The following is a 13,547-nucleotide window of genomic DNA, read 5'->3' as shown; positions in this document are numbered from 1 at the left end:
CGAGTCCCGGCAAACATTGACGAACCGAACTGCTGACACTCGACACCGAAATGCTTATTAGATGGCGCTGTTCAGATACTGTTCATGTTGATGTTGTCGGAAGCTATGAGATTAGCATGGGCCAAGAGCCAGCCAAGCACTTTGAACTGGTATGGGCCTTAAAGTACAAGATTTCAATGAGGAAAAGTTATCTCTCTAAACTTTGATGCCTTTTGCCTTTGCCTGTGAGCAACTTTCAAGCCCTTAAGTTCTTCTCCGAAATTTCCCCTCAATTGCACTGCTTCGCAGCCAATTCGTAGGCGCGCGGCGTGGTCAGGGATGAGTCCTTCTGCTGTTAGTGGGTGGGTGGGTCTCATCAATTATAATTTCAGGCAATTAAGTACACCCTTTAATTACTGTTCCTGCAGTTTGACCCACATGGCGGTAACTTTTGCAACGGCCTGCCTCTGACTGTGGCTGTGCCTTTGCCTGTGCCGCCTCTGCCTTTGTGCTCTGGAGGGTTCGTTCAGTTCCTCTTTGTTTCGGCTTTCGGTGTTTGTTTCGTTCTGATTGCGGGCCCTTAATGGCTCATTGAGTGAACTTTGACTGGCGTTTATGGGGTTTCATTAGATTGCTGTGGTAGAGGGGTCTTCCTTATTGGTTATTACTGTGTCTGGACTCTGTTGATAGAGTGGTTGGGATTACAATTGCTGTGAAGATAAGCTCTCTATCTTTCCCTTTCCCTCTATGTTCCCTTTCCATAGAATCATTTATTTGTTCACAGATATTGATAATAATAAGATAATTATTGCTCCAAATATTACACATAAATAGTTTTATTTCTTTTCCCAATCCCTTGCATGTATATTGTCTGGAAACCTGATCTTTTCAGGGACTCTCGAATGTTAGTTATGAACAAATAGCTTGTAAAACTGTCAGCACCAATTCACTTTATCTATCCGACAGTTTGTCGCATTTCCATGTGGATTGTTGGCGGGTGTGCTGGTCCTTCCCCTGCCATCTGCCATGAATAATATTTGCCATCCACTGGCAATACTCGTATGTGTTTTATTTTTGTGCAAACAGAATGTTTTTAATATGGGAGACATGACGATTCAAAAGAGCACTGTCAATTACTTGATAGTCATTTTGTGTAGTGTGTGTTTACTGTGAGTCTCTCTATTAATTATAGCACGTACCGAACAGACACACAACTCACAGGAGAGAGCGAGCAATAATCAAAGCGACAATTTGAAGAGTGGCGTGGCAGGATGCGAGAGGTCCTGCGGCTGCACTTGCGTAATTAGCAACAAAGCGGAGTAGTGCATATGACAAATATGTACCAAAAGCAAACCAAAAAAAAAACCAGAGAAACGAAACAGAAGAGCACAGTGGGTGGGTCCAGAGTGTGGCGCGTGGCAATTGGCAAATCATAATTTCCTTTTTAGACGCGATGCGTGCGTGTGTCTGCCGACAAATGTTTTAATTATGCTCATTATTAAAGCTTAATTAAAAAGTCTACTCCCCGACAGACACAGACACTAACTGTCCCAGACAGTAAAAGAGAGAGAGAGAGGAAACAGTGGTACAGTCGCGGTACATACATATGTATGTGTGGCAGTAGAAAATCAGTTGGCCTGCCAGGCCATGTTTAATTGCTCCTCGAGTGTGGGTGGGCGTGGTGCGTGATGTGAGACATAAGAGACGTGACTTTGCAGTTAATGAAGTGATACCTATAGGTCAAAGGTTCACGGCACTCCAAACGATGTGAATCCCGTAATTAGTAGAACTCAAACTTAAACAGCAATTAAAATATGAATATTAACTATTTTCGAGAAAAGTTGTAAAGTATCTTATTCATAATCGTTGGCAAAAACAACATAACAATAGATTTTCCCCATTCTATATATACGTAAGAAATACACCCACCTTCTAAACCCTATTCACGGCTTAAATCTCTGGATGGTTTGAATTTTAAAGAGTACTTGAAGCTGAATTAATTTGTTTTCTCAGAAACTGATTAGAGCCAATCATCCGATGCCGTTCCATCGAAATCCACTAAACTGACAATGGACTTGTTCTTTATCCTTGCAGCTGCATCCCATAATGAGCGGAGGCTTGGGTGGTGGCCGAGTGCACACCGTGTTGCTGCAGGCTGGGGCCCAGGAGGCGGAGCAGCAACATAAACAGCGACGACAAAGTGGCAGCACAAACATATCAGCAGCTTACGATGATGACAACGATAATAATGCCGACACGAATGGACAGGAGCATAATCAAAAGAGGAGCAGAAGCAGAAGCAAGAGCAAGAGCTCAACGAGTTATAGCATTTCCGCTCGACAGAGCCCGGAACTGGAGGGACTGGAGGAACCGCCACCACAGCGACACAACAAGCTCCGGCTGACCAGCCATCCCCTATCCAGCTCATTTCCGTGGCTAGTGGTGATGCTGCTCCTGCTCTGGCAGGCGATTGCCACCCTGGCATCGTCGTCTGCAAATGACTCTACGATGGGTTCGGGCCTGTCATTCAATGGGAATGGCAATGGCAATGGCACCGATTACGCCCTGCTCTTTGGCGACACAACAACGGCTCTGGTGCCAGTCCTGGGCGGCGGTGGTGCGGCCATCGACGTAATCGAGGATGAGGAGGATGCCGCAAATGCCAGTGAATATATCTTCGATCGCACCGATGTGCGCATCATATTCATCACCCTCTACACCATTGTCTTTTGCTGCTGCTTTTTTGGTGAGTACGAAATTATAGATCTAGAACTTAAGATAAGGAATGGGACTTATAATCGTTGACCAGGCAGCTATTTGTTACTCTCTCGAGTACAAGTCATTCCTCATGTCTATAGACTCCCCACTTTATTTGTTTCGCAAATCTCTTGGTGACCTTTAATATTCATTCATTGGCTATGTCCTGCTGTTCGGGCTGTGCAGTGGCCCAAGAAACACGAGGACAAAACATGAATTGAAGTAGAGGCAAAGTGCCTGCCACAAGCCGTTTGGTGGTGTCCCACAGGCAGCGGCAGCATCCCGGGCCCCGTTCCGGGTGCGTGCTAATGTCCATTGAGACCCGTTGTATATATCACGGCCGCAGTGAATTTACTGCTGACTCGCCAATTACTCAATGCCCAGTGTTTGGTTGGTTTGTATTGTGTTTGTGTCTTTTTTTGCAGAGGTTTTTTGGTCGCCTTTTGTGGCTGGACTTTCACTTTGAGTTTGGGGTTTAATGTCGATTTTTTGGTGACCCAATGATGACTCTATTGTAGGAGAAGTTTATCACAGAAGAGACAATATTTAAGGGTATTTTTTGGTCGAATCTTATCTCCTGACACGTTGTGAAAGTTAAAGAAATGGCAAATAAAACGCCAGCGAGTAAGCTGAATAAATGAATCACCAGGTGTTATCATAAACAATTCACGCTTACATTGGGAATACAAATGTAAACAACATTTGTCTGTGGTCTGTTTGAGATTTTTGTGGAGCTTGTGTCATCCGAAATTAATGTTCCATTGACCTTGTCCATTTTACACATTGCGCATACGCCGCATATGGCGCGTGGGCCGCATCGGAACGTTGAAATACTGACAAGCATTTAATTGATGGCACTCATTAATGAATTAGTTATGTGTTTTTGCGATGCTTAATTGCAAAATCATAAATATCGAATGGCCCTTAATGTCACATCGCTCGACTGTTGGAATCAATTCGATGGAATCGCTGCAACCGAGTCCGGGGGAACAGTTTTTGGGGGCTTTATTAACCGCACAGCCAGACAGACCAGACCCACTGAATGACTGAGGAACATGTGTATTCGGCTCACCAAATGGCGACAAATGGTCGCCCATTAGACACAGACATGATGGGCGTGGCCGAGAGAGAGGATTGCAGAGACAATTGCAGAATGTAAGCAACTTATTTGCATCACCGACATGGAGTGGGACATAGAGAGGGGCAGGGCCAGGGCCAGGACATTTACAACACTCAGCCATAAAATTTGCATGCTGCAGTCACGTTCTAAGTTCCTGTTTGCTGTTTGTTGATTTACCCAGTAATCGTACAGTAAAAGGGTGTATGCAATTCGGGAACATGTCTGACTAGAATCCCATTAAAAATTACGTCCTGAATGAAGTAATAAACTTTATTTTCTTGAAATTTAAAGTGCCCTCTAGACAGTTTCCCATTAACGGGGTTAGGGTATCTTATAGTCGTAACGTCGGAATAGTAAAATCTCCGAAATTGTTGGATTGCTGCTGCTGCTCCTGTGACAAGACACTTTATTGCCCTTTTTGCTGCGTGAGTGTGTGGGGGGATGTTCCTCCATTAATTGCTGTTCCCCTGGGCCTCATTTAGGGCTAACCCTGCGGACATTCATCACTAAACCCTGAATTTTACGCTTAATTGTACGGTCCAGCGTTTAGCTGGAAGCTCGAATAAATTGTCAAAAGTCAGAAGTACAACAGAAACGCCAGGAAAACAATTGTCGGAGATCACACAGAAATGTTTATTATTTTAACAACTATTTGGGCTTTGAGCACAAAGTTGCAGATGAGGACAGACCTCCCAGCCGCTGCATCCTTCAATTGGTACAAATTTAATAACACCAACGAAATTGTGTACATATAAAAGAGAAGGGGAAACTTTTGTCCAGCATATTGTATCGTATGTACATATATCGTATGTAACACAGGCAGGACCCCAGCCCTAGCACCAGCTTCCGCCTCCCTGTCCTTCCACTCCTCTGCAATGTCCCCTCTCGCTCCTTGATATCGTATTTCATGGCACGCCTTGAAGTGTTGCACGTTTTCGGTGTTTTTTGGCACATATCGCTGGGGTTGTGTTTCGGGTTTTGTTATTTTACCCGCCAGTGCGCCGCCACTCTCCGCCTATAGAGAGTAATTAAAAAAGTTTCCCTCGACATTTGTTTGTCATGTGAGGCTGCTCCCCAGAATAAAATGCTGCTGGTGGCCAATTGCTTAAAAAATTTCCAACTACAATATGATATTTGGCCCAAAAATGGAACGTGTGGATTGAGTTTTCATTTTCTGCTCTTGGCAGGGCTATAAATAAAATTGAAAATCGTTATTCCTTAGAGCTTAATTAGAGCTTTTGGGAAATAATAAACATAAATGCAATTATTGAATATTTTCTCTCTTTAGCTTGAAGATAAAGGCACATCCACGATTAGAGGCTGTTAATAGATCCTTCTCAAATCTAGAAAATACTATGAAAATCCATTAAATTTTAGGGTATAATAAAACATGTTTGAAACTTTTGAAGACCCACCTGGCACCACCTGCTTTATGGAGTTCACAGGCTTTGGAAACTTGAAAATTACCGAAGAATTTCTTGGGCTTCTTACCTTTAATTTCCAATGTGTTAATGGAGGATGGAACAGTACCCAAATCGCTGCTGTATAACTAGGAGTAGAACATTGAAGACCCTCATGACTATGCATAGAGCTCGAGAATTAGTAGGCAGTTAGTTGGATTACTGATTTTACTATTTGCTCATGAAAACCGCAATTTCCGTGAGTTTCAAAAGATAAAAATAATACTAAAATTATCTAAAATTTAAAGTATCTTTAATTTCGCTGGCTTTTATGGATTTGTGTATTTTGTTAGATTTAGTTTGTAACCGATCCGAAATATGGAATGCAATTTTCTGCCCGCAAAGTCAACAAACAGCATATGGAGTTCGTTCTGTGGTTTCAGGATGTGCATCCCAAATAATTTATTTTGCATGCCAATTTTTTGGCTGTGCTTCTTGCATGCATAATGAGATTTAAAACCGAGAATCGGGGAGGCAGAAAATGTATTTTATTTATACATATTATGTAGTCACAAATCGAGCAAGCAGCCAATCCAGAGACACGAGTTGAGCTTTAAAGTGCTCGTTTGAACCGCTGCGGTGGCTCACCATTTATGCCCCATAGCAGGCCGCAATTCTTGGCCATATGTATGTGCATTATATATTTTGGGCTTGATTGCAATTTGGTCTGCGGTTTCCCAGCTCAAGGCGATTGAGGTTTGTTGCACCTCGGGTAAGTGCTTAAATTCCTTGGAAATTGCGTCTAATTTGCGGAAATTCCATTCGTAGATTGACAGGGATAGATATGTAACCTTGATATTATTCTTGCTTTATACATTAAATAAGGTAAAGTTCCTAATTTCATAGCTTATTAGCTTTACAAAAGCCCTCAAACAAGATCTCCCCAAAGCTAAAATGTTTCCAAAGCTTCCCTCAATTATTCAAACTTGTCAAAACAGCTTCTCACTTACATCCACAGTCCAGACAACACATTCCTTATTTAATTATGACCAAAGCTGAAACGAATTCAAACAGATGCCCGGACATGTAGAGAACCCCTAATTAAAATAAACTTTCAACGCTACATTAAACCTAAACCCAAGCCCAACGCCAGCCCCAACGACAGGGGAATACAGCAAATTGTCACAGACTGGCGGGGCTTAAGTGTGGGTGACATGCAAAGCGCACTGAGCACACACTGAGTGCAAAAAGTTATTGCTCCCAGTGCAGCGTGCGGCAGTTGAGCAAAAGTTTAGGCCCAGACCCAGACCCAAGGACCCATGTCGCCATTCGGCTGCCAGCGAGCATGTCACTCGCACAAATATTTTTGTTAACATTTGTAATATCTCCCAGTCGGCCAGTTGTGCCGCTGACAAGCGGGCGCCAGGTTAAAGAATAAAAATGAAATTCCAATTTTTTTTGCTGTCATTTCCTCCAGCAACTGTCAACTTGTAATCGTTCTATTTGTAATCGTTATTTTTGTATATATTTCTAGGCAATCTACTGGTCATTTTGGTGGTCACCCTGTCGCGACGTCTGCGCTCCATTACCAACTTCTTTTTGGCCAATCTGGCATTCGCAGACTTCTGTGTGGGCCTGTTCTGCGTGATGCAGAACCTATCCATATATCTCATTGAGAGGTGAGTGACGTACATACATATTCATATTTTCTTTAAGAAAAATTCTCCCCCCTTTTGATCTTCTAACTCTTTAGTAACATTATAATTTCTTGGTGCACTCTCTCCTATTATGTACGACTATAGTTCCTGTGAGGGTATTCTGTAGTTTCTCGTCGTAGGTCGTAGGTTCATCCTGCAATTCATTATTCAGTGGTTGCCGCTGTCTCACGTAGCTGTCAGGGTATTGTGGCGAGGCGCCTGAAAGTATGCCACACACAACTTTCAACTCTCAACTGTGAAACATTTTTAAAGCCACCAGACCAAACCACTCCACACACACACGCAGAAACAAATGTGCAACACAACACAGCCAAGCGACACTTTCGTTACGTGTCATGATTATTTGCATTGCTTTTCTTACTTTCAAATTCCGCATCGTGTGGCAGCAACGTGCACAAACAAAATGCGCGAATGTAACGTATATAAAAGAATATCATCATAGTCCCAGTCATCAGTGGCTCGATCAGCAGATATCCATTAAACGTGCCCGCTCTAAGGATCAGATCATCAGATTTTTATTAAATTTCTTTCTCTTAATAAAACACGTTCGTAGAGTCGCTCCTAGGATCTTCTAGTATCTTCACCTGGCCTGAGCTCTTTATCTCTTTATCTAAATATATATATATTCTCAATCGTTCCTCTAAAACTTACCACTTAGGAGTAGAACAATGAAGATTCTCATGACGAACTATAGTATAAATCTTTCGAGCGAAAACAGTGACCCTTATTTAGATTTCTAGTTGCTTTGTAGCTGGAATATTACTATTTTTCCTGACTTTGAATTGATTTTTATCGCTTGAGTAGCGGAAGCTTTTACGGTACGATAATTCTTGACCTAGACCTGACATTTAACTAAAATTCTGTTGTTTACGAAAATCAATCCAAGCAATTGGGCAATCAACACATTAGCATATATAAATGAAAGTATTTTCCTCTCCTTCTACGAAATATGAAATATGATATACCACACACTTAGAGAAAAAAGCCGGAAATTAGAATATTTTCATTGGATTTAAAGAGTGAAAATATTAACATTTCACTTACATTTTGAAAGTAATATAAAAATATTTGTTTGTAATATATTTTATATTTAAATTTAATATATTTCATATTTTAATTAAATATTTTCATATTAAATTACATAAATTTCCAACAAATTGAATACATTATGTTTACTTTAAGGTGTATCATACGGATTTATATTTGTATTAAATATAGGCCGTATTAAAAAAACTTTGTAATGAATTTATATTTAAATTAAAGTGTATTCAATTTAATATCACTATTTTTGCATTTAAAAAGGAATATTTAATTGATATAGGGGTGTGTTTTTTTTTTTTTTTTTTGCTATGCCATTTTTCCCTCAGTGTACCATATATTCTGCTACTTTCTCTTGTAAAAATAGACTTTATTTCCTTGCTCTCATGCTCGTTTTCATTCGTTTGGTTCTAGTTTCGTTTTGGTTGAATATACTCGTACATTTCACGGTCGCTTGCCTTGGCTGCAGACAAACAAATCGAATCAGAGCCGAAACACACAAACTGCAAGTCAAGCCGAAAAAATGATGCCAAGTAACAACTATTCTGAACACATTTCTCATTTGCATTGCAGTTCGAGTGGAAATTTGTGGAAATGTTCGCTGGCCTTTAATTGTTGTTTGGCGTATAAAATAAACATTATTTGGAAATAATCTCGTGAAGAGCAAATGCGAGCAGTATAGTCATATATTTAGTGCGAAATCTATTTGGCATTTAAATTAAAAAATGTACATAAATAGGGTGTGCTAGCTGCGTGTTCTTCCGATCGATTGAGAATCAAACTTCCATTGGGAATCGGAAGAAAAGGGAAAAGCGTGTTCTCAAACCAGATGTGTTCCATTCGGTTATACTCCGATACTCCGACACCCTCTATTTCAAGTGCATCCACGGCATTCCATTCCATTCCATATATTAATAAATTATACGTGTTTGTGGTTTCTGAATGCGCACATTTGCATTCATAAAAATGGTCAATAAAACTATTTATTAAATGCATATTGCTCCCATCTAGATTTCTATATTTCGGAATGTACGAGTATATAAGTTTTCGGGATATTTGGTTTAGCATATTTTCAATTTAATTTTTGCTTTGTGATGTGTGACATCGTTAAGAGCCTTTGGTGATTCGGAGAATCTCTTGAGTACGTCCCACACATCCCACACAATTATCATATTAAAAGCCTAAATTATGGATCTGACCAATATGTGTTTGGCATAATTTCATCAAAATTATGCGTACAAGTTCGTGGCGACCGCAAATAACAAGTAACAAAATAAAAAATCATATGCAAAGTGGAGAAGATTAGGGTGGAATTTCCAGAAATTATGTAAATACAAAGATTGTCTAGTCTGCAGAGGATACCCTCTTGTAATTTTCAATTGGGGACTTTACTGTACTTCTGTGGAAAGGCATCATGTAGCCATTTTATTGCCAGGCAACGGGCAGCCAATATTTTCAGAGCACAAAATTATGAGGCGACAAATGGCGTTTGGCTCACCTGGCAACAGGGCAACGGCAATCATTTTGAACAGCGAAAGTACGCCGCAATCAAACCACATAAGCATCACAATTTCCCTTTATTAGAACCCACTTTTCACCGTCCTGGAAATCCAACCGCCCACAAATAGAATTACGTGCTAATCCCCAAATACAATGATCCAACCCCTCCTTCCACCCCCATTTAATGTAATTTTGGGCGGAAAATAATACGAGTATAAAAAGAATAAAAGGAAAAAAAAAAGAAAAGCTCTTCGCCACATAAAATACTAACGACACCTTTAATGTCGCATTAGTTTCGTGGGCGTGTCCATAAAATTTTATGTGACGCCGGGCCTTAAAGTCACGGCCCCGTCGCACAAGTGTCCCTTTAAAAGGAGCTACTTTCTGGCCATAAATAATTACTAATATTCATCGAGTGGTATGGTATGGTTTTCTCTCTTTCCAGCTGGGTCTTTGGCGAGTTCCTGTGCCGCATGTACCAGTTTGTGCACTCCCTCAGCTACACGGCATCGATTTTCATCCTGGTCGTCATCTGTATGGAACGCTACTTCGCCATTGTGCATCCCATAACCTGCAAGCAGATCCTGACTGCGGCACGTCTGAGGGTGAGTTAAGGTTTCTTTCCTTTTGAAACAGTTCGATCTTGAGGCTAGACAACAATAGAATGGCCATTGGCCATTGAAACGAAAGTAAGCGATTGCTAGCACGATAGTTCGAGGCACGTCAATGAACATTTAATGGGCGGCACTCTACCAATGCTCAATGGAAAATATACATCAAGAAAAGTAAAGAGTTCAGTGGCCAAAAAGCAGTTAAATCTAAGAATTGTAAAATCTGGGGTGTTCTTTATTGAATCTAAAAGCATCCTTACTTTTTCGATCTATTGATACTCTGTGCCACCCACAGTACCATTTAATTTGCAGACATTATTCAAACTTTTCTTCTGCTCGCTGTTCACTAAATTTTCTACCATTTTTCAACAACTTTGGTAACTCATTTTGACCGCAATTTGCAAGCTAATGAAACTTATTAAAGCGAACCCCACCCCACCCCAAAAAAGGGAACAAGCACCAACAAAAATTATGCGACCAAAGAGTCCCAAAAGGCTTAATAAGCCATGAGGCAAAAACTTTCTGGCCGACAAAAAGTTTTTCCCGACCCCCAAGCCCCAGAACACACACCAAGAGCCACCCAACCCAGAACCCCAACAACAACACCTTCTGGAAGGGGGCTCCCACACATTGTTAGGCAAATGAAACAATTTGGCAAACTAAAAATGCGTTTTGTTAATGGTGATGGCCCCTAATTAAACAACAACGGACATGAAGACAACCAAATGGGAGGCGACCAGCCATTTACATGCAAATTTTTGTGTGTGTTCATTTGGAATTTAACAAATTGCTTGCGTGTTAGAGCAGCAAACAATGTAGAATGGCTGTTCTATTTCTTGTAGATGGTCATTGTCACCGTTTGGATCACATCGGCCGTCTACTCAACGCCCAAGTTCGTATTCAGCAAGACCATCAAGAATGTCCACACCCAGGACGGCCAGGAGGAGGAGATCTGTGTGCTGGATCGTGAGATGTTCAACTCCAAATTGCTGGACATGATTAACTTTGTGCTGCTGTACGTCATGCCGCTGCTGGTGATGACGGTGAGTAGAATAGACTTTGGACTTTGGAGAAGCTCTCAACAGGGCAACAGCGCTGTTAGAAGCCCAGACTGTTAACAGCCTGCGGCTGCAGCAAGCTACAGCTCACTGTTAGCGCTCTGAGAGCGGGCTCCGCGCTCACTCTCACGATCTACACGACTCTCAAGCGTGATATGCCATGTGATATCATTCATTTGTAAATGATATATTTTTCAAGTACCTACTAATCTTTAATCGTCTGTAATGCTGTGCTCTCAGGTGCTGTACAGCAAAATTGCCATCGCCCTGTGGCGCAGCTCCCGAGGACTGACACCGCATGTGGTTCAGCAGCAGCAACATCATCCTTCTGGGCAGGACAACAGCATGGGCATGCACAATAGCATGTACCACCATCATAATCATCAGCATCACCACATCCACGCGCATCATCATCATCAGCTGCCATCAGCGGTGTCAGCAGCATCGGCGGCGGGATCGGGACCGGCCCCAGGAGGGGGAGTGGGAGTGGGCCTGGCAATGGGAATGAGTGGCGGCGGTGGTGCGTCACTTGCTTCCGGCAGCAGTAGCACCACGTCCTTGTCACGTAAACAGAGCAGTAAATACGAGAAGCGCGGCGTCAGCATCACCGAGAGCCAGGTGAGTTTTTTTCCATCGCAGGCGAGCAAAAAAAAAATAGGAAAAAGAAAAAATGGACAAAAAAGAATGTCAAACAAGTCTGGGAAAATATGCAAAAAATGGAAAGGGCAAATGGCCAGGGTCCCAAGTGAAACTATAACCGTGTTAATATGCTCGTAAATATGCAAAAATGGAAACAGGAGAGAGCTTTGTCCCTTGATTGCTTGCTGAGATGGTCGGAGCAGCTTTAAATTCAGCTGCCCTGCAGAATCCTTTTGCGTGTTGCCTTCTTAAAGTCGAATACATATAGAGTGCAGATATGTCAATTGTATAAACTTTTACGAAAGATTTCATTCGCGGAAGTTGAAGCAGGTGTCAGTGGCCATTAAGGCTATTGCCTGTCCATTAATGCAGCAGTTCGCTTGACAGTTGTCCCGTGGGTAAAAGCTGAAATAAATCACCAACCAGGCCAGGAAACTGTGTGGGCCAGAGAAGAAAACAAGTTGAGAAAAGCGAAAAATGTTTTCCCATCATTGGTGGTCGGAGCAAGCACACCTGGCGTATACTTTATTTCCTCCAAGTCTGCTGTTTGCTCGTGGACGCGGCTCCAGGAGCTTAGATGGGCACTCGCTTGCAGGTTCAATTACTTTCTTCGACAGCCAAGTGCAGCACACAATAAAATATAGAAATGATTACTCGGCGAACTCGGCAAACAGTGCAATCGATCTGGCTTATGGTCTGACAAATTTTGGGGTGAAGTGGAGGAGAACTTTTAGATTGGTTCACCGAAAGATTTCTGTAGGAATATTACTCAAGCAAACACCACCAAATAAATAAATACACCAAGAAAAAATGGTTAATTAATCCCCGTTTCTCAGCCTTGATCCAGATCTATCTTGAACTATCTTTAACTGTCTTTATTTTTAACTTTTCTCTCTCTGCTCGTATCTCTCTGCGTTTCGTTTGATCAATAACACCACACCGTTTGGTTTCTCCCACTCTACTAACCCACCAAATAAAACCACCACAACACACAAAACACCACCACAAATTAGCTTGATAATTGCCAGGTAGGTAATCCGCTCGATTTCAACCGAATGTCTACTATCAATAGGTTATCCAACTTCTGCACAGAAACGTAATGGCATTTCCAATCTGTTCCATCCATCTGTCAGGTATCCCTGGAGGCCGATCGACCGATTGTCAGCGCCTGTCGCAAGACGAGCTTCTATCACCATCCACATGCGCATCATCAGCGCCAGGGCAATGGAGGCGGCGGTGGTAGCATGGGCATGGCCGGTGCCACACACATGTCGCACTCTTCGAGCAACGTCCTGCGCGCTCGCCGTGGCGTCGTCCGCATGCTGATAATATTCGTGCTGACATTTGCCCTCTGCAATCTGCCGTATCATGCTCGCAAAATGTGGCAGTATTGGTGAGTAGTGTCTGCCCCTTCCATTTATCATTCACCGCTATCTGCCCACCCTATCATCAATCCACCTTGACTGAGTGTAAACAATTTGAAATGCCCTGTGATTCTTGAGTTACTCGGGTATATTATATTGTGAGGCCAACGCAGAAAACACAATGCCTCCCAAATGTGAAATCTTCATTAGGAAGATGCAACTGCAGAACTTTTATTTACCCTCGTAAATACCTCGAAAATATTTCCAATCGAGGGTATTCCCTTTTCGAAGTTTCTACTGTAGAATTCGCTCTGGTTTTTATTTGCATTTGCATACGTACAGATACAATATATGGCTGTCGAT

The 13,547-nt window shown here is 42.0% G+C and overlaps 1 protein-coding gene across 8 annotated transcripts in view; it reads left to right on the top strand.

The window, feature by feature from the left end:
• Window positions 1-13,547, top strand: part of LOC108163951 (trissin receptor) — a 42,263-nt gene that overhangs the window by 24,588 nt on the left and 4,128 nt on the right. For 7 of the 8 annotated variants that reach the window (XM_017299496.2, XM_017299494.2, XM_033393373.1 and 4 more), the window contains 7 exons: window positions 2,074-2,725; window positions 6,791-6,935; window positions 9,958-10,117; window positions 10,966-11,166; window positions 11,422-11,799; window positions 12,834-12,848; window positions 12,954-13,213. In XM_017299496.2, coding sequence (XP_017154985.1) covers window positions 2,086-2,725; window positions 6,791-6,935; window positions 9,958-10,117; window positions 10,966-11,166; window positions 11,422-11,799; window positions 12,834-12,848; window positions 12,954-13,213 — 1,799 coding nt within the window. In that variant the 5' untranslated portion in view covers window positions 2,074-2,085. The remainder of the gene's footprint in view (window positions 1-2,073; window positions 2,726-6,790; window positions 6,936-9,957; window positions 10,118-10,965; window positions 11,167-11,421; window positions 11,800-12,833; window positions 12,849-12,953; window positions 13,214-13,547) is intronic. The other variant, XM_017299493.2, reaches the window with a different exon arrangement.

The sequence above is a fragment of the Drosophila miranda genome, chromosome 4 (genome assembly GCF_003369915.1).
Source record: "Drosophila miranda strain MSH22 chromosome 4, D.miranda_PacBio2.1, whole genome shotgun sequence".
Classification (NCBI taxonomy): domain Eukaryota; kingdom Metazoa; phylum Arthropoda; class Insecta; order Diptera; family Drosophilidae; genus Drosophila; species Drosophila miranda.
The sequence above is the reverse complement of the archived record's forward strand: the minus strand, read 5'-3'. Positions and strand labels throughout refer to the sequence as shown.